The following is a 22884-nucleotide window of genomic DNA, read 5'->3' as shown; positions in this document are numbered from 1 at the left end:
ACATTGGAATCGTCCGGTTGGAATATTATTGAAGTGTTACGTTAAAAAGGCCCTAAAGATTGATGCTATACAACGTTTGACATGTTTCAACGAACGTAAATATAACTTTTTTTTAACTTTTCGTCGTGACATTTTGGCTGCGCTTCCTACATTTGGAGTAGCTTACTGAACGTGCAAACAACAAGGAGATATTTGGACATAAATTATGGACTTTATCGAACAAAACAACATTTATTGTGGACCTGGGATTCCTGGAAGTGCCTTCTGATGAAGATCATCAAAGGTAAGTGAATATTTCTAATGCTATTTATGATTTTAGATGACTCCAAAATGGCAGCTATCTGTATTGCTTGATGTCTTTTTCTGAGCGCAGTACTCAGATTATTGCAAAGTGTGCTTTCCCCGTGAAGCTTTTTTTAAATCTGTCACAGCGGTTGCATAAAGGAGATGTTCATCTATAATTCTTTGAATAACAGTTTAATATTTTATCAACATTTATGATGAGTATTATTGTAAATTGTTGTGCTGATTCACCAGCAGTATTGGAGGCAAAATATTTTCTGAACATCACGCAGCAATGTAAAATGCTGTTTTTGGATATAAATATGAACTTGATCAAACAAAAAATGCATGTATTGTGTAACATCATGTCCTAGGAGTGTCATCGGATGAAGATAATCAAAGGTTAGTGCATAATTTTAGCTGGTTTTCTGTTTTTTTGTGATGTCTGTCCTTGCTAGGAAAATGGCTGTGTGGTTTTTCTTGTGTTGGAACTGTCCTAACATAATCTAACTTTATGCTTTTGCCATAAAGCCTTTTTGAAATCGGACAATGTGGTTACATTAAGGAGACGTGTATCTTTAAAATGGTGTGAAATAGTTAAAATGGTGTGAAATAGTCGTATGTTTGAGAACTTTGAATTATGACATTTTGTGGTTTTGAATTTGGCGCTCTGATTTTTCACTGGCTGTTGAATAGTGTGAACCGTGGGTAGCGTCCCACCTCCCCAAGAGAGGTTAATAACCTTAGAGATGTCTTTAAAGGGCAATTTTATCAAACTTAATTGCACACACACCTTAGATTATGTATGCATTATGTAGCTTATCTACTGAGAACATACAATGTGTAGCTAATTGATTGAGATCATGTGTAATTTACCCTAAGTATTACCTTAAACTGGTCTACTCTAACATAGTAGACAGGGCCCAGTCACAGAAACAATGGTACTTTGTCCCATCAAAGGTTTCTCAGTAGATAATGCTTGTCTCGCCCCTACTTTTGCAATTATGCTTTTAGGCCACACAGGATTTTTCCTCAAAACCAATATTCCTGTAATGATATGGCCGCCATTATGAAGCAGCAAGTTTCACCATGGTCAAACATGGCATGGAAATCCAAAAGCAGATCACACAACATCTCACTTCTGGCCCAAAACCTTTGATGGTCTATGATGAACCCTTTTTTGAGCAATGTTTGGTGGACTGCACATAAATATCGCCCTATGGCACATAATAGGACAACTTTTTGGCACCACTTCTAACATTTTTTTCACCTGAGGAATGTTTGTTCCAAAGTTCTTGCTTGTATCCAACCAGGACTAAAAACCAATATAAGAATACTGGCCTTGCTGACATTTTGGCTGGAGATGGATTCAATCACATGAATGAGAGTTTTGTGGCTCTATCTATTGCAACTTATACTGCCAACTCAGACCAGCAAATACCATTGGTCAATGAAGATCATTGATTATCACCATATTGCCCTCTTGTAATAGTGTCTTCCACTTGTATCCTCTTGAACGTTCTACTACACAACAAGTACATTAGATTCTGCTGTTTCAATCTCTCCTCAGTCCCCAAGAGTAGTCTCAGTTTTCTAGAACAATGATTCCAAGGCCGGGATTTAATGAAATGTGCATTATCGACAAGCACACTGACTTGACTTTCAAAGGTAATTTACGTGTACACTCTTAGAAAAAAGAGTTCCAAAAGGATTCTTCGGCTGTCCCAATAGCAGAACCCTTTTTGGTTCCAGGTAGAACCCATTTGGGTTCCATGTAGAGCCCTCTGTGGAAAGGGTTCTAAATGGAACCCAAGAGGGTTCCACCTGGAACAAGAAAAGTGTTCTTCAAAGGGTTATTCTATGGGGACAGGTTCTACTATAGATAACATTTTTGAGTGTACTGTGAATGCAATCTCTACGAACGTCAGGGAAAACCTAAAACTAAAGTGCCTTCAGAAAGTATTCATACCCTTTCTATTTTATCCTTACCCAACTACACACAATACCCCATAATGACAAAGTGAAAACATGTTTTTAGCCATTTTTTCAAATGTATTGAAAATGAAATACAGATATCTCATTTACACCCCTGAGTCAACACTTTGTAGAAGCACCTTTGGCAGCGATTACAGCTGTGAGTCTTTCTGGGTAAGTCTCTAAGCACTTTCCACACCTGGATTGTGCAACATTTGTGCAACATTTGCCCATTATTATTTTCAATTCTTCAAGATCTGTCAAAATGGTTGTTGATCATTGTTGATCATTGTTAGACAACCATTTGCCATAGATTTTCAGGTAGATTTAAGTCAAAACTGTAACTCGGCCACTCAGGAAATTCACTGTCTTCTTGGTAAGCAACTCCAATGTAGAGTTGATCTTGTGTTTCAGGTTATTGTCCTGCTGAAAGGTGAATTCATCTCGCAGTGTCTGGTGGAAAGCAGACTGAAACAGGGTTTCCTCTAGGATTTTGCCTGTGCTTAGCTCGGTTCCATTTCTTTTTTATCCAGAAAAACTCCCCAGTCCTTAACTATTACAAGCATACCCATAACATGATGCAGACACCACTCTGCTTGAAAATATGGAGAGTGGTACTCAGTAATGTGTTGTATTGGATATGCCCCAAACATAACACTTTGTATTCAGGACAAAAAGTGAATTGCTTTGCCACATTTTTTGCAATATTACTTTAGTGCTTTGTTGCAAATAGGATGCATGTTTTGGAATTGTTTTAATTCTGTACAGGGTTCCTTCTTTTTGCTCTGTCAATTAGGTTAGTATTGTGGAGTAACTACAATATTGTTGATCCATCCTCAGTTTTCTCCTATCACAGCCATTTAACTCGGTAACTCTTTTAAAGTCACCATTGATTAACCTCATGGTGAAATCCCTGAGCGGTTACCTTCCTCTCCGGAAACTGAGTTAGAAAGGACGCTGGTATCTTTATCGTGACTGGGTGTATTGATAAACCATCCAAAGTTTAATGAATAACTTCACCATGCTTAACCTGTTGGGGCTAGGGGGCAGTATTTGCACGGCCGGATAAAAAACGTACCCGATTTAAACTGGTTACTACTCTTGCCCAGAAACGAGAATATGCATATAATTAGTAGATCTGGATAGAAAACACTCTAAAGTTTCTAAAACTGTTTGAATGGTGTCTGTGAGTATAACAGAACTCATATGGCAGGCCAAAACCTGAGAAGATTCCATACAGGAAGTGCCCTGTCTGACAATTTCTTGTCCTTCTGTTGCATCTCTATCGAAAATACAGCATCTCTGCTGTAACGTGACATTTTCTACGGCTTCCATTGGCTCTCAGAAGGCGCCAGAAAGTGGAATGACGTGTCTCCTATCTCTGGGCGAAGAACAGCAGGAGATTTTGTGAGTGGTCTGGCTGGGGACAGTGACACTGGAGATGCGCGTTCATGAGAATTCTCAATTTTTTTTCTTTCAGCCTTTGAATGAATACAACGTCGCCCGATTGGAATATTATCGCTATTTTACGAGAAAAATAGCATACAAATTGATTTTAAATGGCGTTTGACATGCTTCGAAGTACGGTAATGGAAAATTTGGACATTTTTTGTCACGAAATGCGCTCGCGTGTCACCCTTCGGATAGTGACCTGAACGCACGAACAAACAAAACGGAACTATTTGAATATAACTATGGATTATTTGGAACCAAAACAACATTTGTTGTTGAAGTTGAAGTCCTTGGAGTGCATTCTGACGAAGAACAGCAAAGGTAATCCAATTTTTCTAATATAAATTCTGAGTTTAGGTTGTCCCAAACTTGGTGGGTGTCAAATTAGCTAGCCTGTGATGGCCGAACTATCTACTCAGAATATTGCAAAATGTGCTTTCGCCGAAAAGCTATTTTAAAATCTGACACCGCGATTGCATAAAGGAGTTCTGTATCTATAATTCTTAAAATAATTGTTATGTTTTTTGTGAACGTTTATCGTGAGTAATGTAGTAAATTCACCGGAAGTTTGCGGTGGGTATGCTAGTTCTGAACATCACATGCTAATGTAAAAAGCTGGTTTTTGATATAAATATGAACTTGATTGAACAAAACATGCATGTATTGTATAACATGATGTCCTAGGAGTGTCATCTGATGAAGATCATCAAAGGTTAGTGCTGCATTTAGCTGTGGTTTTGGTTTTTGTGACATATATGCTTGCTTTGAAAATGGCTGTGTGATTATTTTTGGCAGGGTACTCTCCTGACATAATCTAATGTTTTGCTTTCGCTGTAAAGCCTTTTTGAAATCGGACAATGTGGTTAGATTAACGAGAGTCTTGTCTTTAAAATGGTGTAAAATAGTCATATGTTTGAGAAATTTAAGTTATAGCATTTTTTTGGTATTTGTATTTTGCGCCACGCTGGCTGTTGACTCGCCCAGACAGGTTATTAAAGGGATATTTAATTGCTTCTTTTTATTTTTTCATCTACCATAGGTGCCTTTCTTTGCTAGGCATTGTAACACCTTCCTGGTCTTTGTGGATGAATATGTGTTTGAAATTCACTGCTCGACTGAGGGACCTTACAGATAATTGTATGTGTGGGGTACAGAGATGAGGTAGTCATTCAAAAATAATGTTAAACAATATTATTGCAGACAGAGGGAGTCCATGCAACTTATTATGTGACTTGTTAAACACATTTTACTTCCAAACTTATTTAGTCTTGCCATAACAAAGGGTTGAGTACTTATTGGCTCCAGACATTTCAGCTTTTCATTTTTAATTCATTTGTAAAAAAAAAAAAAAAGAAACGTCAAAACATAATTCCACTTTGACATTATGGGCCAGTGACAAAAGAAATCAAATTTTAATCAATTTTAAATTCAGGCTGTAACACAACAAAATGTGGAGAAAGTCAAGGGGTGTGAATACTTTGTAAGTGCACTGTATCCCTTTAAGCTGCGACTCATATGGCCCATATGAATGATCCATGGCCTCAGGCCTTGTTTCAGAACATAGATTTTACAGTAACCCAATGAATGATGAGGTGTTATACAACATCACGGGTTCAGTAGCAGCCATCCTTCCAGCTGCTGTCTCTCAGGGCGCTTAGTGCAGCCAGGCTCTTTGGTGGGGTCAATAGACTGCAAGAAAGTGAGAGGGGTCGAGAGAGAGAGTAATAGATAGAGAGATAGGGAGGGAGGGAGATATATTTATATAGAGAGAGAGCTTCAAAGATACAGTCACTCAGGATGAAATGGGAGAGTTGAGTCATAAATTTAGACCCAATCGTATGAGGTTATTTTGCACTGCTAATGAACGTGTTTTGTATTGGTTATGAAGTTCTTATGTAGGTACCCTTCATATAAACTGTAACAACAACAACATATTATAGAAATACTGCTTCCTCTCATACTTTTCTATTTAACATGACGCTCGATAAAGTACCCACATTCTTGAGGCTACAATAACCAACTGAAGGTAATATTATATAATATCATGGATAACATACAGTAGGTAATCTATAATCATATTATTTTTTATAGCACGATAATGTTAATTTGGAAAGTATAAAAGACAGGCATCTTTTCACCCTTAGTCCGAATGACCCTATTTACCTGTGTGTGGGCTGGGCAATCTTGCTGGGGCGAGGGGTGCCACCGGTCCCTGTGAAGGAGGCGGGTCGTGGTAAAGCACTACGGGGGGTGGAGGAGGGCTGGGGGACACCACTGGGGATGGTGACTTTGAGGGCCTGGGGTGCACTGCTGGGGATGTTGTGAAGAATGGCAGAGGTAGAGAGGGTTTTGGAGGAGGAGAAGGGACCCTGTTGGACCGTGGGGCTGACATAGGCTGTGGCCTTGACAGGGTGTCGGGGGGTTGTGCGGAAGTTTCCCACACTCTGGAACCGCTGGCTGAGCTGGCCGGTGGAGGGAACTGAAGGCAGAGGAAAAGGAAAGAAGGGTTAGTCAGTCATCAAACTATTCTAACCCAAGAATGTGGGGTGTCATGAGCTTAAATGAAATAGGCTTAAATAAACAGGTGATACTGGCAAGCACAGTGTGCGGAATGTTCCTTTTCTGTTAAGTCATTGTGTAAAGAATCAACATATTTTATACATAACAGGTATCAAAAAAATGTTAACTCTGTAAGAGGAGGTGGAAAACAATAAATCAAAATAAAGGGCAAGGCAGTGTGCAGGATTCCTGTACTGATACGACTGATGGTAGACCAAAATGGGAGGGATCTTACTGGAGGACTGAAGTCGTGCAAGCCCATTGGACGAGTCGAAGCTCTGGCTGTTCCGCATGGTTATTGGCAGGGAGGAGGGGCCAGATGAGTGATTGACAGGAGACACCAGGCTTGGAACAACACTGGGATCGCAATGCATGCTGGGAGCTCGGATCAGGTTGGGCATGCTTCTCCGCAGCTTGTCTACGTAACCATGGAGACACAATCAAACGTCCACAGTCAAACGAGGGAAGTTAAAAATCCATTGCAATCAAACCTGGAAGACATGCATGAAATGTATTACTCTTCGTTTAGGCCAGTGTTCTTCAGTCCTGGTCCTGGAGATCAACAGGGTGTGCAGGCTTTTGTTCCAGCTCAGTACCAACACAATTCAACTACTCAAGGCCTGATGATCAGCTGATCAGTTGAATCAGATGTGTTGGCATTGAGCCAGAACAAAAGCCTGCATACTCTGTGGGTCTACCAGGATGGAACACCCCAGCTCTAGACTGACCTGTGCTGGACCTGTATCCATATGTGTCCGCGATGAGTCTGGAGGGTCCGGAGAATTGCTGCTGGTACTGGGACAGCCCACTGAGGGAGTACTGAGGGGTGGAGGTGCTGCGTCTGCTGCACTCCCTGATACTGGAGATACTGGAGAAGGTGTGTGAGTGAGACAGGCTGCCCCACTGCATGGACCCGGTCCGTAGCAGCCGAGGCTGGGGCGGAGGGAGCTGGTTGTAGCCCTCCTCATCCTCCTCTTCCTCTTCCAGGTCCATCTCGCTGCACCGGAGTGAGAAGCTGGAGCTGCGATGGCTGGCCGTGGTCGAAGAAGAGGTAGTGGCATACTCCTGACGCAGGCCTGATGAAGGAAGACATACAGTACCACTCAAAAGTTTGGGCACACCTACTCATTCAAGGGTTTTCTTTATTGTAACCTTCATGTTCCTTGATAACAAACATGTATGCCACCTGTAAATATGAATATAATTGTTAAATGAAGAGCGTAGTTGATTTAGCCACGGAAAACAATAGGAACCTTCCCTCTAGCCACGATTCGCTGAGATAATGGATGGGCCAGACATGCCAAGAGATGAGTTCGGATTGGTCAGCCATGTAGCACGCTTCTGTCTATAACATGAGCTGGTCAGTATGTGTAGGTAATCTTTTCTAACGCTGCTTTTTTGAAAGATATCAAGGAGAACTGCAAAAGTATTGCTAATACTCTCCACTTTCTGGCAGAGCGAGTTTTGAAATCAGTGGAATGCCCGTTGGAAGCAGTGTATGATAGCTAAGACGTTTGATTGCAAATATGCGGAGGGAGTCAAAAAGAGAACACCTGTCTCCAGATTACTCTGTGTAGTAATATTATTTGCAACGCCGATCCATTTGCATTGCTAGTTATAGCCTAATGTTAGCTAGCTAGTTTACATTGAATCTTGTTGGTTAGCTTTCACTACCTATAGATTCATGCAGGGTAGTAATTTTATGATTTGGGATTATGGTTAATTGTTTATCTAGCTACATCTCTAAACAAAAGACTTCACTATGCAAGTAACCATTTCGCTGTACCGTTTACACATTCTGTATCCTGTGCATGTTACAAATAAACATTGATTTTATTTGATATACTGTGTGTTTACCATAGACTGTAATGTAAAGAACAACATGAAGAACACCTGCACCAAAGTCAAATTAGGATATAACTTTAGGCCAGGGCTCTCCAACCCTCTTCCTGAAGAGCTACCATCCTGTAGGTTTTCACTCCAACCCTTTCCTAGCACACCTGATTCTAATAATTACCAGGTTGATAAGGTTAACCAGGTTAGTTACAACTGGCGTTGGAGCGAAAACCTACTGGATGGTAGCACTCCAGGAACAGGGTTGGAGACCCCTGCGTTAGGCCAACGAGACAGTGTCCAAGATCTAAAATTCTCTGGTAGAATGCCTTGCTTTTATCTCGTCACACTCACAACCTTAAGCTATTTTCTGTAATTAGCTCACCATTAACTTGTAAACAATGATCTTGTTGTGAGTTTATTTTCCTTTAATAATGAATACAAATTAGCTAAAGTTAAGACGTTGTCAGCTACAGTGCATTTCGGAAAGTATTCAGACTGCTTGACTTTTTCCACAATTTGTTACGTTACAGCCTTATTCTAAAATGTATTAAATTATAAAAATGTTCTCAATCTACACACAGTATCCCATAATGACAAAGTGAAAACAGGTTCAGAATTTTTGAACATTTATTCAAAATAAAAAACAGAAATACCTTATTTATATAAGTATTCAGACCATTTGCTCTGAGACTAGACATTGAGCTCAGGTGCATCCTGTTTCCACTGATCATCCTTGGATTGTTTCTACAACTTGATTGGAGTCTACACTGTGGTAAATTCAATTGATTGGACATGATTTGGAAAGGCACACACCTGTCTATATAAGGTCCCACGGTCAACAGTGCATGTCAGAGTAAAAACCAAGCCATGAGGTCGAAGGAATTGTCCGTAGAGCTCTGAGACAGGATTGTGTCGAGGTACAAAATCTGGGGAAGGATACAAAAAACATTCTGCAGCAATGAAGGTCCCAAAGAACCCAGTGGCCTCCATCATTCTTAAATTGAAGTTTGAAACCACCAAGACTCTTCCTAGAGCTGGCCGCCCACTTAAACTGAGCAATCGGGGGAGAAGGGCCTCGGTCAGGGAGGTGACCAAGAAACCGATGGTCACTCTGAAACCGATGGTCACCAAGAAACCGATGCTCACTCCCATCTCTGTGGAGATGGGAGAAACTTCCAGAAGGACAACCATCTCTGCAGCACTCCGCCAATCAGGCCTTTATGGTAGAGTGGCCAGACGGAAGCCACTCTTCAGTAAAAGGCACATGACAGCCCGCTTGTAGTTTGCCAAAAGGCCCCTAAATGACTCTCAGACCATGAGAAACAAGATTCTCTGGTCTGATGAAATCAAGATTGAATTGTTTGCCTGAATGCCAAGTGTCACGTCTGGAGGAAACCTGACCATGGTGTTGGCAGCATCGTGCCATGGGGATGTTTTTCAGCGGCAGGGACTGGGAGACTAGTCAGGATCGAGGGAAAGATGACCAGAGCAAAGTACAGAGAGATCCTTAAAGAAAACCTGCTCTAGAGCACTCAGGACTTCAGACTGGAGCAAAGGTTCACCTTAAAACAGGACATTGACCTTAAGCACACAGCCAAGACAACGCAGGAGTGGCTTAGGGACAAGTCTCTGAATGTCCTTGAGTGGCCCAGCCAGAGCCCGGACTTGAACCTGATCGAACATCTCTGGAGAGACCTGAAAATAGCTGTGCCGCGACGCTCCCCAGCCAACCTGACAGAGCTTGAGAGGATCTGCAGAAAAAAATTGAAGAAACTTCCCAAATACAGGTGTGCCAAGCTTGTAGCGTCATACCCAAGAAGACTCAAGGCTGTAATCGCTGCCAAAGGTGCTTCAACAAAGTACTGAGTAAAGTCTGAATACTTGTGTAATTATGATATCAGTTTTTTATTTTTAATACACTTGCAAAAGTTTCTAAAAAACAGTTTTTGTTTTGTCATTATGGGCTATTGTGTGTAGACGATAAGAAAAAAAATAAAGGGGTCTGAATACTTTGTGAATGCACCATTTATTATATGGTCATTATTGGAACTGGCTAGCCAGCTAACTTAACGTTAGCTAGCTAGCAAAAAAGCTAGAGAGGAACCAAAACTTTGTTTAGAAAGTTGTTTTTAGTTGCATGGTATGCTAGATTGACATACACTAAATACATTTTTAACCAGGCTGCTGATGTCATGCAGCCTGTCGTTTTTGTGTTTATACTTTTTCATAATGACAACGACAAGTTTGATGTCGGAAGACAGTAGAATGCTCATGATGCAACAACTGTATTCAAACATACACTACCATACTCACTCTGTTTAACACATGGCCTCACATGTGAATTCTTAAAGAGATGGGTGGGGCTTGAATGGGGGGAGGGTGTGAACGATGCTGGATGGGTGTAGCCAAAGAAGAGCTCTCCAGTAGGTGTACCAAAACATTCAAGGGCCATTTTTTCAAAAGTGGGGTTACAAATTGATCAACTTTCAAAGCAGAATTACTTTCCCATTGTTCCTCAGCTGTAGTGTAGGATATACAACTTTCTAGCTCTGAGTTTCTACTTTTATCCAATGTAAAAAACATAATTTGAAATTTTGCTACATAAGATCGAGCCGGTCGGTCACTTTTACGGATACAAGTATCCTGTGTATGTATCCGGTGTGTGTTTCTTCTCTCTCCTTTTCCCCTCACAGGTGACAATCATCACTCCCCAATCAGTCCCCACCAGAAGACACCTGTTCCTTTTCCCTCAACCTATCACAGCCCCTTTCCCTTGGTTTAAAAACCCAGTCAGTTGTTTTCTCCCCAGATCAATCTTTGTGTTTATTTTCATTCTCTCTCTCTCTCTCTCTCTCTCTCTCTCTCTCTCTCTCTCTCTCTCTCTCTCTCTCTCTCTCTCTCTCTCTCTCTCTCTCTCTCTCTCTCTCTCTCTCTCTCTCTCTCTCTCTCTCTCTCTCTCTCTCTCTCTCTCTGTGTGTGTATTGATCTCTTTTGTTTTTGCAACTGCATGTCACATTTGTCCGGTAATCCTGTGAGTTTTGTTGTTTGACTGTTTGTTTGGTGGGAAAAGGGGGTACCAAGACAAGTCGCCCATGGGCATACATTACCCGTAGGAATACTTTGTCTAAGTACCCTAGTTAGAACTGGGCGGAACACCCACTGTATTTTTGGTTAGTTAGCTAGCTGTTATTGAGGTAGGCTAGTCTAGTTTAGGGGTGTTTTTGGATTATTGTTTCTTTGCTTGGGTCCAGCTCAGCCCCTTTTCTCACACCCCATTATCGTGTGTTTATAAATAAACCATTAGAGTTTGACGGTAGATTGTAGTTGTCTGTGGTTATTGGTTCTCACTGTTTCTTATCACTATTATAATTTGCATGATTTATGTTACGGTCTCGTTGCCATCCCCCCCTAGACTGCAGGGCCAAAGGGATTCGTAACAGTCACATTTATGCTTCATGGTAGTACAATGAAGAAAATATATTGTTAGCATATACAGCTACATATATTCCTTCCACATCATCTAGCGTGTTTATAAGGTGTATCCAAAACAAAATGTTATTGAGTTTATTGTTCATTTCTACTTGTACAATTCCCAACTGATGAAGATATTTATCATTACAAAAACAGGAGAGCGTACTCTACTCACTCTCCTCCTGCAGTCGAGCCATGACCTGTACGTCTGTCATGTCCTGTAGTTTATAGCCCATAGATATAGTGTCATCCACCAGCTCTGAGGTGCCCACCTCACTATCCATGGAAGACTGGGGGCTGACCGCAGCATGCTGCCGACTCACACCTGCAACCACAGAGGACATGGTAATGTATGCTAATGTACGGTAATGAATAATAATATATTTATTTTATATAGTGCTTTTCATTCAAATGAGAATCTCAAAGATGCTATAAAAGAAACAAACAGATATAGGGTTCTGGATGATGGTCTTCCACAGCTTCAGATGATAATGAGATGGTAATGTATGGTAAAGTAATGTGTTGTTAAAGCTAATATATGAATTCACTGCAGCTCCTTTCCTGTTTCTGTAGTGTACTGAACACAATAGTTCAGTGCAAGAAGATGTGAATAAAAATATGAGGTGAATACAAATATTTTTGGAATTGTGTGATGTATTTCAGTTGATGGCATTGCTGTGCGAGTTATTACTTTCAAGGACAACATGATCACTCATGGAATTATGGGTCTTCACCTCTTTTAACTCAGCAATGGTACATCATGCTTCATAACAGTGATGAGTCTTACTGTGGTAAACCGAGTTAAGGCTGCAGGAGCCCCTCCCTGGGAGAGTCTGCTGCTGGAGCAGGGGATGGCAGGATGCAGAGAATGGAGCTGGAAAAAAGAAAGAGGAAATGGGTTCAAAATAGAGAGGGAGAGCCATAGAAAGCCTTGACACTATCCCAAATCAACACCTAGCCCCTACACACAATATCCCATAATGCCAACGTGTTTACAAATTAATAAAAAATGAAAACCTGAAATGGTTTGAGTCAATAAGTATTCAACACCTTTGTTTTGGCAAGTCTAAATAAGTTCAGGAGTAAAAATATGCTTAACCTCTTAGGGCTAGGGGGCAGTATTTACACCGCCGGATAAAAAATGTACCCGATTTAATCTGGTTACTACTCCTACCCAGTAACTAGAATATGCATATACTTATTAGATATGGATGGAAAACACCCTAAAGTTCCTAAAACTGTTTGAATGGTGTCTGTGAGTATAACAGAACTCATATGGCAGGCAAAAACCTGAGAGATTCCTTTACAGGAAGTGGCCTGTCTGACCATTTATTGGCTTTCTTTGACATCTCTTTCCAAAACAAAGGATCTCTGCGGTAACGTGACACTTCCCACGGCTCCCAAAGGCTCTCAGAGCCCGGGAAAAAGCTGAATGTCGTCATTCCAGCCCCAGGCTGAAACACATTATCGCCTTTCTCAAGTCGCCGATCAGGGGACAGTGGGCTTAGGCGCGTGCACTGGTCGCCCCCGTCTTTCTTTTTTTTCCTCTATTTACCGAAACGCAGATTCCCGGTCGGAATATTATCGCTTTTTTACGAGATAAATTGCATAAAAATGGATTTTAAACAGCGGTTGACATGCTTCGAAGTACGGTAATGGAATATTTAGACATTTTTTGTCACGAAATGCGCCATGCTCGTAACCCTGATTTACCATTTCGGATAGTGTCTAGAACGCACGAACAAAACGCCGCTGTTTGGATATAACGATGGATTATTTGGGACCAAACCAACATTTGTTATTGAAGTAGAAGTCCTGGGAGTGCATTCTGACGAAGAACACCAAAGGTAATAACATTTTTGTTATAGTAAATCTGATTTTGGTGAAGGCTAAACTTGCTGGGTGTCTAAATAGCTAGCCCGTGATGGCTGGGCTATGTACTTAGAATATTGCAAAATGTGCTTTCACCAAAAAGCTATTTTAAAATCGGACATATCAAGTGTATAGAGGAGTTCTGTATCTATAATTCTTAAAATAATTGTTATGCTTTTTGTGAACGTTTATCGTGAGTAATTTAGTAAATTGTTAGTAAATTCCCCGGAAGTTTGCGGGGGGTATGCTAGTTCTGAACGTCACATGCTAATGTAAAAAGCTGTTTTTTTATATAAATATGAACTTGATTGAACAAAACATGCATGTATTTTATAACAATGTCCTAGGGTTGTCATCTGATGAAGATCATCAAAGGTTAGTGCTGCATTTAGCTGTGGTTTGGGTTTATGTGACATTATATGCTAGCTTGAAAAATGGGTGTCTGATTATTTCTGGCTGGGTACTCTGCTGACATAATCTAATGTTTTGCTTTCGTTGTAAAGCCTTTTTGAAATCGGACAGTGTGGTTAGATTAACGAGAGTCTTGTCTTTAAATAGCTGTAAAATAGTCATATGTTTGAGAAATTGAAGTAATAGCATTTCTAAGGTATTTGAAAATCGCACCACAGGATTCAACTGGCTGTTACGTAGGTGGGACGATTTGGTGCCACCTAGCCCAGAGAGGTTAACAAGCCACCTCATTTTACATTTTAGTCATTTAGCAGACGCTCTTATCCAGAGCGACTTACAGTAGTGAATTCATACATTTCATCTCATTTTTATATATATTTTTTTGTACTGGCCCCCTGTGGGAATCGAACCCACAACCCTGGCGTTGCACACACCATGCTGGCGTTGCAAACACCATGCTCTACCAACTGAGCCACAGGGAAGCTTACATAAGTTACATGGACTCACTCTGTGCAATAATAGTGTTTGACATGATTTTTAAATGACTTCCCCATCTCTGTACCCAACACATACAATTATCTGTAAGGTCCCTCAGTCAAGCAGTGAATTTCAAACACAGATTCAACCACAAAGACCAAGGAGGTTTTCCAATGGTTCACAAAGGGCACCTAAGGGCACCTACTTTCATAGCTGCCACGTTGTATTCCTTCTTGCATCTATGCACTCTCCTCCTCTCACCTTTTCCCTTCACTTGTGGAGTTGGGGCATGCTACCTCTGCTGTTTCCTGAAGTCCAAAACAGCTCCTTCATTTTGTTGACGGAGAGGTTATTTTCCTGGCACCACTCCTCCAGGGCCCTCACCTCCTCCCTGTAGGCTGTCTGGTCATTGTTGGTAATTAGGCCTACTACTGTTGTGTCATCTGCAAACTTTATGATTGAGTTGGAGGCGTGCGTGGCAACGCAGTCATGGGTGAACAGGGAGTACAAGAGGGGGCTGAGCACACAACCTTGTGGGGCCCCTGTGTTGAGGATCAGCGAAGTGGAGGTGTTTTTTCCTACTTTCACCACCTGGTGGCAGCCCATCAGGAAGTCCAGGACCCAGTTGCACAGGGCGGGGTTCAGACCCAGGGTCCCAAGCTTAATGATGAGCTTGGAGGGTACTATGGTGTTGAAGGCTGAGCTATAGTCAATGAACAGCATTCTTACATAGGGATTCCTCTTGTCCAGATGGGATAGAGCAGTGCGATGGCGATTGCATCGTCTGTGGATCTATTGGGGCGTTATGCATATTGAAGTGGGTCTAGGGTGTCAGGAAAGGTAGAGGTGATATGATCCTTAACTAGCCTCTCAAAGCACTTCATGATAACAGAAGTGAGTGCTACGGGGCAATAGTAATTTAGTTCAGTTACCTTTGCTTTCTTGGGAACAGGAACAATGGTGGACATCTTGAAGCAAGTGGGGACAGCAGATTGGGATAACGAGAGATTGAATATGTCCATAAACACTCCAGCCAGCTGGTCTGTGCATGCTCTGAGTACGCAGCTAGCGATGCCGTCTAGGCCTGCAGCCTTGCTAGGGTTAACACGCTTAAATGTCTTACTCACGTTGGCTACGGAGAACGAGAGCCCACGGTCCTTGGGAGCGATCCACGTCTGTGGCACTGTGTTATCCTCAAAGCTGGTGAAGGTGTTTAGCTTGTCCGGGAGCAAGACGTTGGTGTCCGCAACGTGGCTGGTTCTCCCTTTATAATCCCTGATTGTCTGTAGACCCTGCCACATAGTCTTTTGTCTGTGCTGTTGAATTCCGACTCCATTTTATCTCTGTACTGACGTTTTCCCTGTTTGATTGCCTTACGGAGGGAATAACTACACTGTTTGTATTCAACCATATTCCCAGTCACCTTTCCATGGTTAAATGCGGTGGTTCGCGCTTTCAGTTTTGCACAAATGCTGCCATCTACCCACGGTTTCTGGTTTGGGTAGGTTTTAACAGTCCCATTGGGAACTACATCCCTTATACACTTCTTGATGAACTCAGTCACCGTGTCTGTGTATACATCAATGTTATTCTCAGAGGCTACCCAGAACATGTTGAATAGACCTTAGCACAGGTACTTCCTGTGTAATGGTGTACACTGCAAGTTCTGGGAGTGAAAACATTTAATAAATTAAACAAACAGCGCACCGACATGAAACAGATACACATACAATGACGACTGGGGAAGGAACCAAATGGAGTGACAAATATAGGGCAGGTAATCAAGGAGGTAATGGAGTTCAGGTGAGTGTCATAATGCGCAATTACGCTTAAGATGGTGACAGGTGTGCGCCGTGACGAGAAGACTGGTGGCCTAGAGGACGGAGAGGGAGCACACGTGACACCCTGTTTGAGTTTCTTCCTATAGGAAGGGAGGAGCAAAATGTAGTCATGATCTGATTTGCCAAAGGGAGAGTGGGGGAGGGCCTTGTAGGCATCCTGGAAGGGGGAGTAGCAGTGGTTGAGTATTTTAGCAGCGTGAGTTCTACAGTCAATGTGTTGATAGAAATTTGCTTTGTTAAAAACCCAGCTACAATAAATGCGGCCTCAGGGTATGTGGTTTCCAGTTTGCACAAAGCTCAGTATAGTTCCTTGAGGGCTGCCATGGTATTGGCTTGAGGGGGAATATACACAGCTGTGACTATAACCGAAGAGAATTTTCTCGGGAGGTAATATGGTCGGCATTTGATTGTGAGGTATTCTAGGTCAGGTGAACAAAAGGACTTGAGTTTCTGTATGTTATCACAATCCCACCATGAGTAGTTAATCAGTGAGTGAGTGGGTGAGTGAATCATGCACCAGCGAGTGACTAACTGTAAGGTGTGAATAATAATATGAGAGAAATAAAATACACGTTTATGGACAAACAATCAATCAAATGTTCACCACTCTGTCTATTCTGGTTGGATAGTGGTGAGAAAATTAAGTGTGTCAGTTCATGTTGTAGGCTTTGATAGTGCTGGCCACAGTGCAGGATATGTTACCTGTGGACTCTGTGGTTAGTGCAGCAGGTTTAGTGTAAGGCAGGATGGGGCAGTTGAGGGGAGAGATCCACTCTGTGATGGAGCTGTAAGGACGGACAGAGGACACCAGACACGAGTTGCTGATGCTTCTCCTCCACTTGCCTGGGGAGAAGAGCACATGGAGGTTAGATTGAAATGCTTAGACTGACAAATAAGAACACACACACATACACTCTGAGCATATTTTCAATTGACTGAGCACAACAAACCAATTCCCAAAGTCACTTGTTCACTGCACCAAATGCAAAATGCAATATTCACAATACTTTTGACATGTTTTAACTTTATAGTGTCTAGTTTTTTAATAATATATTTTTACATCATAAATGTATCAATTGACATCAATTATGTTGGAAGGTCAAATCATACATGGATGTGGCTGTAAATACTACATTATCATCCTTTATGTTCCATAGGACAAAGTGGATATAGTCACTCTATGTGCAACTATTTGGAATTACAGTGTACTGCACAATGCACAGCTGAAAAACCTGGGTTGTATAATATTCGACTCATTATCAAAATGTAAAATTGATACATTTTGTCAAGTAGAGAGAAGTGATACAGTATCAGTTGACAAGTCACATAGAAAAGATGATTTTGTACAATGTCGCATAGGGCACCACTGTGCTTCAAAAAGATGTTTTTTTTCTGTAGCTTTCTGTAGCTTTACAATACTCACACAATACACAATTTATGATTGTTTATTCTATGAATGTACTGTGTAAGGATAATGGAACTCTAAGACTGACATATTTAATAAAACATTTAAAAATAATCTAGTTATAGCCAAATACTGTATGGAAAATGATATTTTCCATCTGCTGTTCCTCTTCACTTAAAAAATGACAGTTTTAAAAATAATATATTTAATTTTTTACTATTGAATTAAATGTTATTTATGTAAATAGTGAGCCTATCACTATCTGATGTACTGGTGGCTAAACAAAATGTTGTCAAGGTACTGTATTTCACATAAAGTGTTGTTCAACTCCAATGAAAGCTCAATCAAAGATTATGAACATACATGCAAGACAGGGGTCATTACAAGTGTTATTGGTTTTGAGTTTTGTACAAAGACATTTGAAAATATCTGAAAATGGTGCTAAAGTGATTGAAAAACACTGTAATATTTCAGATTGTAAAAACAATTGTGTAAAATCTCTGCTTGGAACAGGGAGGGCTTTAACAACCAGATGAGTTTTGCAGCTGCAGCTTGTTGGTTCATGGATATTTAGGGGGAATAATTAGGGATTGAACCATGTAAAATCCACACCCAAAAAACTAAATGTGCTCCCTTCAACATCCCTAGTGTACTGGCTGGAACACATAGTGCATAGTGATTACAATATATTAAAATGTGTGGAGGCTCTGTGTGCACATACAGCAAACTGAGTTTATTCCCAGCTGCGTTTGAAATGACACCCTTTTCCCTATATAGTACACTGTTTTTGAGCATAATGAAGTAAACTGTATAGGGAATAGGGTGCCATTTCCAACGCAACCCCAGTTATTGGTAGGCAGCAAGGCACATGACAAAGAGAGAGAGAGAGCAGTGTGTTAGCATTTAGCGTACTTCACACACAATTAGCCTTACCACTACTGGGTAAAATTAGCAATTAGCATTTGTCTTCCTGGGGTCCAAACCAGATTAAGGCAATTATATCACAATTTTTTTCACACAACACATTATTACACCACTACTCTACAACTACATATCTACAATACAAAATGTATAATACCATAATACAACAATGTTACAAAATTACAATGTACGTGTGTGTAGCGTGCAAGTGTGAGTGTGTGTTGCGTATGCATGTGCGTGTCTTTTCACAGCCCGCATTATCCATTTTTCAAATCAGATTTTACTGCTCACTTGAGTTACTTGATGTGGAATAGAGTTCCATGTAGTCATGGCTCTATGTAGTACTGTGTGTTTCCCAGAGTTCTGTTCTGGACTTGGGGACTGTGAAGAGACACCTGGTGGAATGTATTGTGGGGTATGCATGGGTGTCTGAGCTGTGTGCTAGTTGATTTCAACTTGCTTTCAACATTAGTAGTGATGCAATCAATCTCTGCTCTACTTCATGTACACTGAAGGCCCAGCCGTGCTGCTCTGTTCTGGGCAAACTGTAATTTGCCTATGTCACTCTTTGTGGCACTTGACCATATGACTGGGCAGTTGTCCAGGTGCGATAAAATTAGGGCCTGTAGGACTTGTTTTGTTGATAGCGATGTCAATTAAGCAGAGTAAGGCTTTATTATAGACAGACCTCTCTGCCATTTTAACTACCGTTGCATCAATATGTTTCTGACCATGACAGTTTACAATCCAGGGTTACACCAAGCAGTTTAGTCTCCTCAACTTGCTCATACAATGTTTTTGTTTTTTAAATATTTAGCTTATTGCTTGCCATCCATTCTAAAACTGACTGCAGCTCTTTGTTAAGTGGTGCAATGATTACACTTGCTGTGGTAGCTGATGTGTATAATGTTGAGTCATCAGCATAGATGGACAAAATGGCTTTACTCAGTGCCAGTGGCAGGTCATTAGTGAAAATAGAAAAAAAGAAGGGGCCTAAGCAGCTGCTCTGGGGTATGCCCTACCTGGACTATGTTGGAGTGGCTTCCAATAAAGAACACCCTCTGTGTTCGGTTAGACAGGTAATTCTCAATCCACGATATAGCAGAGGATATAAAGCCAAAACAGATTTTTTTCAGCAGCAGACTATGATCGATAATGTCAAAAGCTGAACTGAAGTGAACAACAGTTAACTGAGACCAGAGGAACAAAGCTGTATTCATGACGTAGGGACAGAGAGCCAACCTTTCCTGAATCCATCCTTTGAAAGCAGAGAGGACTTTGAACATACATACACATCCCTTTGGAGACACACTTCATCCATTATCCAACTGCAAAGGTGACTGGACAGAGCCACACCAACTAACTGATACAGAATGTATTGATCCCAACCAATCTTCAGAATAACAAAATTAAACTACACACACTGTAGCAAAGCACACGTGCACATATACAAGGGCACACCTGTACACAAGATGCACACATGTGCATACGAAAACACATGCATGCACGCACCATATGTGGTTATGCTGTCTGATGCAGTATTAGTGAACCACTCTGTTTCAGTAGCAGGCAGATTAAAGTATTTTTCAATCGCTTTGGTGCTATTTTCATGTGTTGAATTTTCAAAATTCTTAGTAATAAACTCCAAACTGTTAACACTTGTAATGCAGCAAGTCTTATATTCTAAACCTTTTATTGTGCATTCATTTGGTTTGGAGACATCTTTCACCATACAACCATTGATCCAAAATAAAAGTTTACTGTGAAATACCATGCGAACATTGATTTAATCTCCAAAAGAAAACATAATAATATCTTCTTAATTGAGTTATTTTAACAACCAACAGCAATAAATTAAAGATACATTTTTCAAAATGCTTACAGTACTGTAAATTACAGTACATTACACTGTTTTCACATCAGGCAACACACTTGCACTACCTATCAAAATTGACTGAACGTCAAAGGTGTGGTCATTGAAGAGATCTTTCACAACCATTGATAAAAAATATGAATGTATTCTTCAGATATAATTACATTATAGGTGTGCTGTAATCAAATTAAGAACAAAAAAATATGAAAGGAACACAATGTTCAATTGGCACTAGTTGGCATCAAGCTTGTCTTGAGTATCTGGCCATACTGTAGGTTCTCATCAACATAGTAAATGTCCTCATTGTTCATGCACCTGGGGAAAAAGCTTTTGGCATGCCGAATCCAAGCCTGACATACAGTGGTTCTTCGTTTAAAAGTTGCGTCATACTGCAGCACAGCTTGCGGGGTGCCACAGAATTCTATGGCACGTTATTTAAGTGTCAGCCATTGTTGCCATTAATGCTAGTTCATGCTAGTTTGACCACCAGATGGCATCTTTGAGAAGTTAAGTTATTGAAATGACATGGAGCTGTAGGCTTAACACGGAACCCAAACCGGCTGCGCACGTGCGCCATAATGCATCATCGTGCATACATTTATTTTGTCCCCCTACACCAAACGCGATCACGACATGCAGGTTAAAATATCAAAACAAATTCTGAACCAATGACATTAATTTGGGGACAGGTCGAAAAGCATTAAACATTTATGGAAATTTAGCTAGTTAGCTTGCACTTGCTAGCTAATTTGTCCTATTTAGCTAGCTTGCTTTTGCTAGCTAATTTGTCCTGGGATATAAACATTAGGTTGTTATTTTACCTGAAATGCACAAGGTCCTCTACTCTGACAATTAATCCACACATAAAAACAGTCAACCGAATCATTTCTAGTCATCTCTCCTTGTTTAACTTATATGGTGATTGGAATCTAAACTTTCATAGTATTACCAGGACAACCGGCAACAGTTTGTCTTTCAATCACCCACGTGGGTATAACCAATGAGGAGATAGCACGTGGGTGCCTGCTTCTATAAACCATTGAGGAGATGTTAGAGGCAGGACTTGCAGCGCGAACTGCGTCAGAAATAGAAATTACTTCTATTTTAGCCCTTGGCAACGCAGACGCTCGTTGACGCGCGCGAGCAGCGTGGGTGCAATAATTGAATAACATAGATTCCTATATTTATTTTGCAACGCTCGCGCACATGACGCAAGCGGTGTACTCAGGGTATAAGAGTCCTGTTTACTGTAGCTGTTTTAGCTTAACGTTGTCACATCCTGACCATAGTAAGAGGTTATTTTCTATGGTAGAGTAGGTCAGGGCGTGACAGGGGGTGTTTTCTGTTTTCTATTGTGTCTATTTCTATGTTGTTTTTTTGGGTTGATCTCCAATTGGACGCAGCTGGTCCTCGTTGTCTCTGATTGGAGGTCATATTTAAGTAGGGGTTTTTCTTCATGGTTTTTTGTGGGTAGTTGTTTTCCGTTTTGTGGTTGTTGCCTGACGGAACTGTTTGCTGTCGTTCTTGTTCCTTTGTAAAGTGTTTCATTTTTTCATTAAATAATAATCATGAGCACTCATCACGCCGCGCCTTGGTCCCCTCTATATGACGCCCGTTACAAACATACTTATTGGCATCAAGGACTACTTCAATATACAGCATATCAATCAATCATTCATTTGTGCATGTCTTAACACAGCATACAAGTCATACATGTCTTTAAATACATTCAAGCATTTTAGTTATAAAACGAAATAACAAAGGGAGCCTTGAATATTTAAACAATGAATAAACCTCAACATGTCAGCTAAAGCGATTGAACTCAGGAATGTATTTGACTGTTTTTAATATTGGCCATCAACCAAAAACACAGCATCTACCGTGGTAGAAATATGTTATTGAATTTGATTTTTTATTTGTACTATTTCAAAATGCATATGTTTATTAGGCTACTGTGCAATGTATTTAAATACAATGCTCCCCCTACCCTCCTTTCCTATTGTCCTGCTAATAGCCCATCATGAGTGCATGGCTTCTTTTGTATTCCAATGTATTGAATGAATGTATTAATTACAGTCATTTACCATTCTCGTTCTTGGAGTGGAAACGTTGCTTGCAGAGTTCACAACCTACTACACTTGTGTGAAAAACAAGTGTTTGAAAACATGTTTTCAAAATTCCTCCAGCTGTCCATCACTACTGTAAACCGAGAACTGTATTCTAAAAATAAAAACACAGCATCTACAGAGGTACAAATATATTATTGAATTGGATTTAAAAAAATAGTTTTAATATGTATATGTTTATTAGGCTACTGTCTGACAAAACCAACAGGACAATGAGACTAGGCAACAGAAGCAGGAACAGCATAAGGCTGAGTGACTTACTCATTCCAGGGCTTCGTTCAAAATAAGTTATATTATTTAAACGGAGTCTGGTGCTCTCTAATGTGTGGATAGGCCACTGGGAGTAAACAGATACCCGACTGCACTCTGGTCAAAGAGTGATGA

At 40.7% G+C, this 22884-nt stretch overlaps 1 protein-coding gene across 1 annotated transcript in view; it reads right to left on the bottom strand.

Annotated features, from left to right (window-relative positions):
• Positions 1 to 1887: 1887 nt before the first annotated feature.
• The window catches only part of LOC106586053 (SLAIN motif-containing protein 1), a 43116-nt gene continuing 22119 nt past the window's right edge, over positions 1888 to 22884 (bottom strand). Inside the window, exons 3-9 of the mRNA XM_014172872.3 lie at positions 16878 to 17018; positions 12362 to 12448; positions 11750 to 11899; positions 6996 to 7343; positions 6503 to 6685; positions 5872 to 6187; positions 1888 to 5397 (exon numbers count right to left, since the gene is read on the bottom strand). Coding sequence (XP_014028347.2) covers positions 5322 to 5397; positions 5872 to 6187; positions 6503 to 6685; positions 6996 to 7343; positions 11750 to 11899; positions 12362 to 12448; positions 16878 to 17018 — 1301 coding nt within the window. The 3' untranslated portion in view covers positions 1888 to 5321. The remainder of the gene's footprint in view (positions 5398 to 5871; positions 6188 to 6502; positions 6686 to 6995; positions 7344 to 11749; positions 11900 to 12361; positions 12449 to 16877; positions 17019 to 22884) is intronic.

Source organism: Salmo salar, chromosome 25, assembly GCF_965601325.2.
Source record: "Salmo salar chromosome 25, fSalSal1, whole genome shotgun sequence".
Classification (NCBI taxonomy): domain Eukaryota; kingdom Metazoa; phylum Chordata; class Actinopteri; order Salmoniformes; family Salmonidae; genus Salmo; species Salmo salar.
The sequence above is the reverse complement of the archived record's forward strand: the minus strand, read 5'-3'. Positions and strand labels throughout refer to the sequence as shown.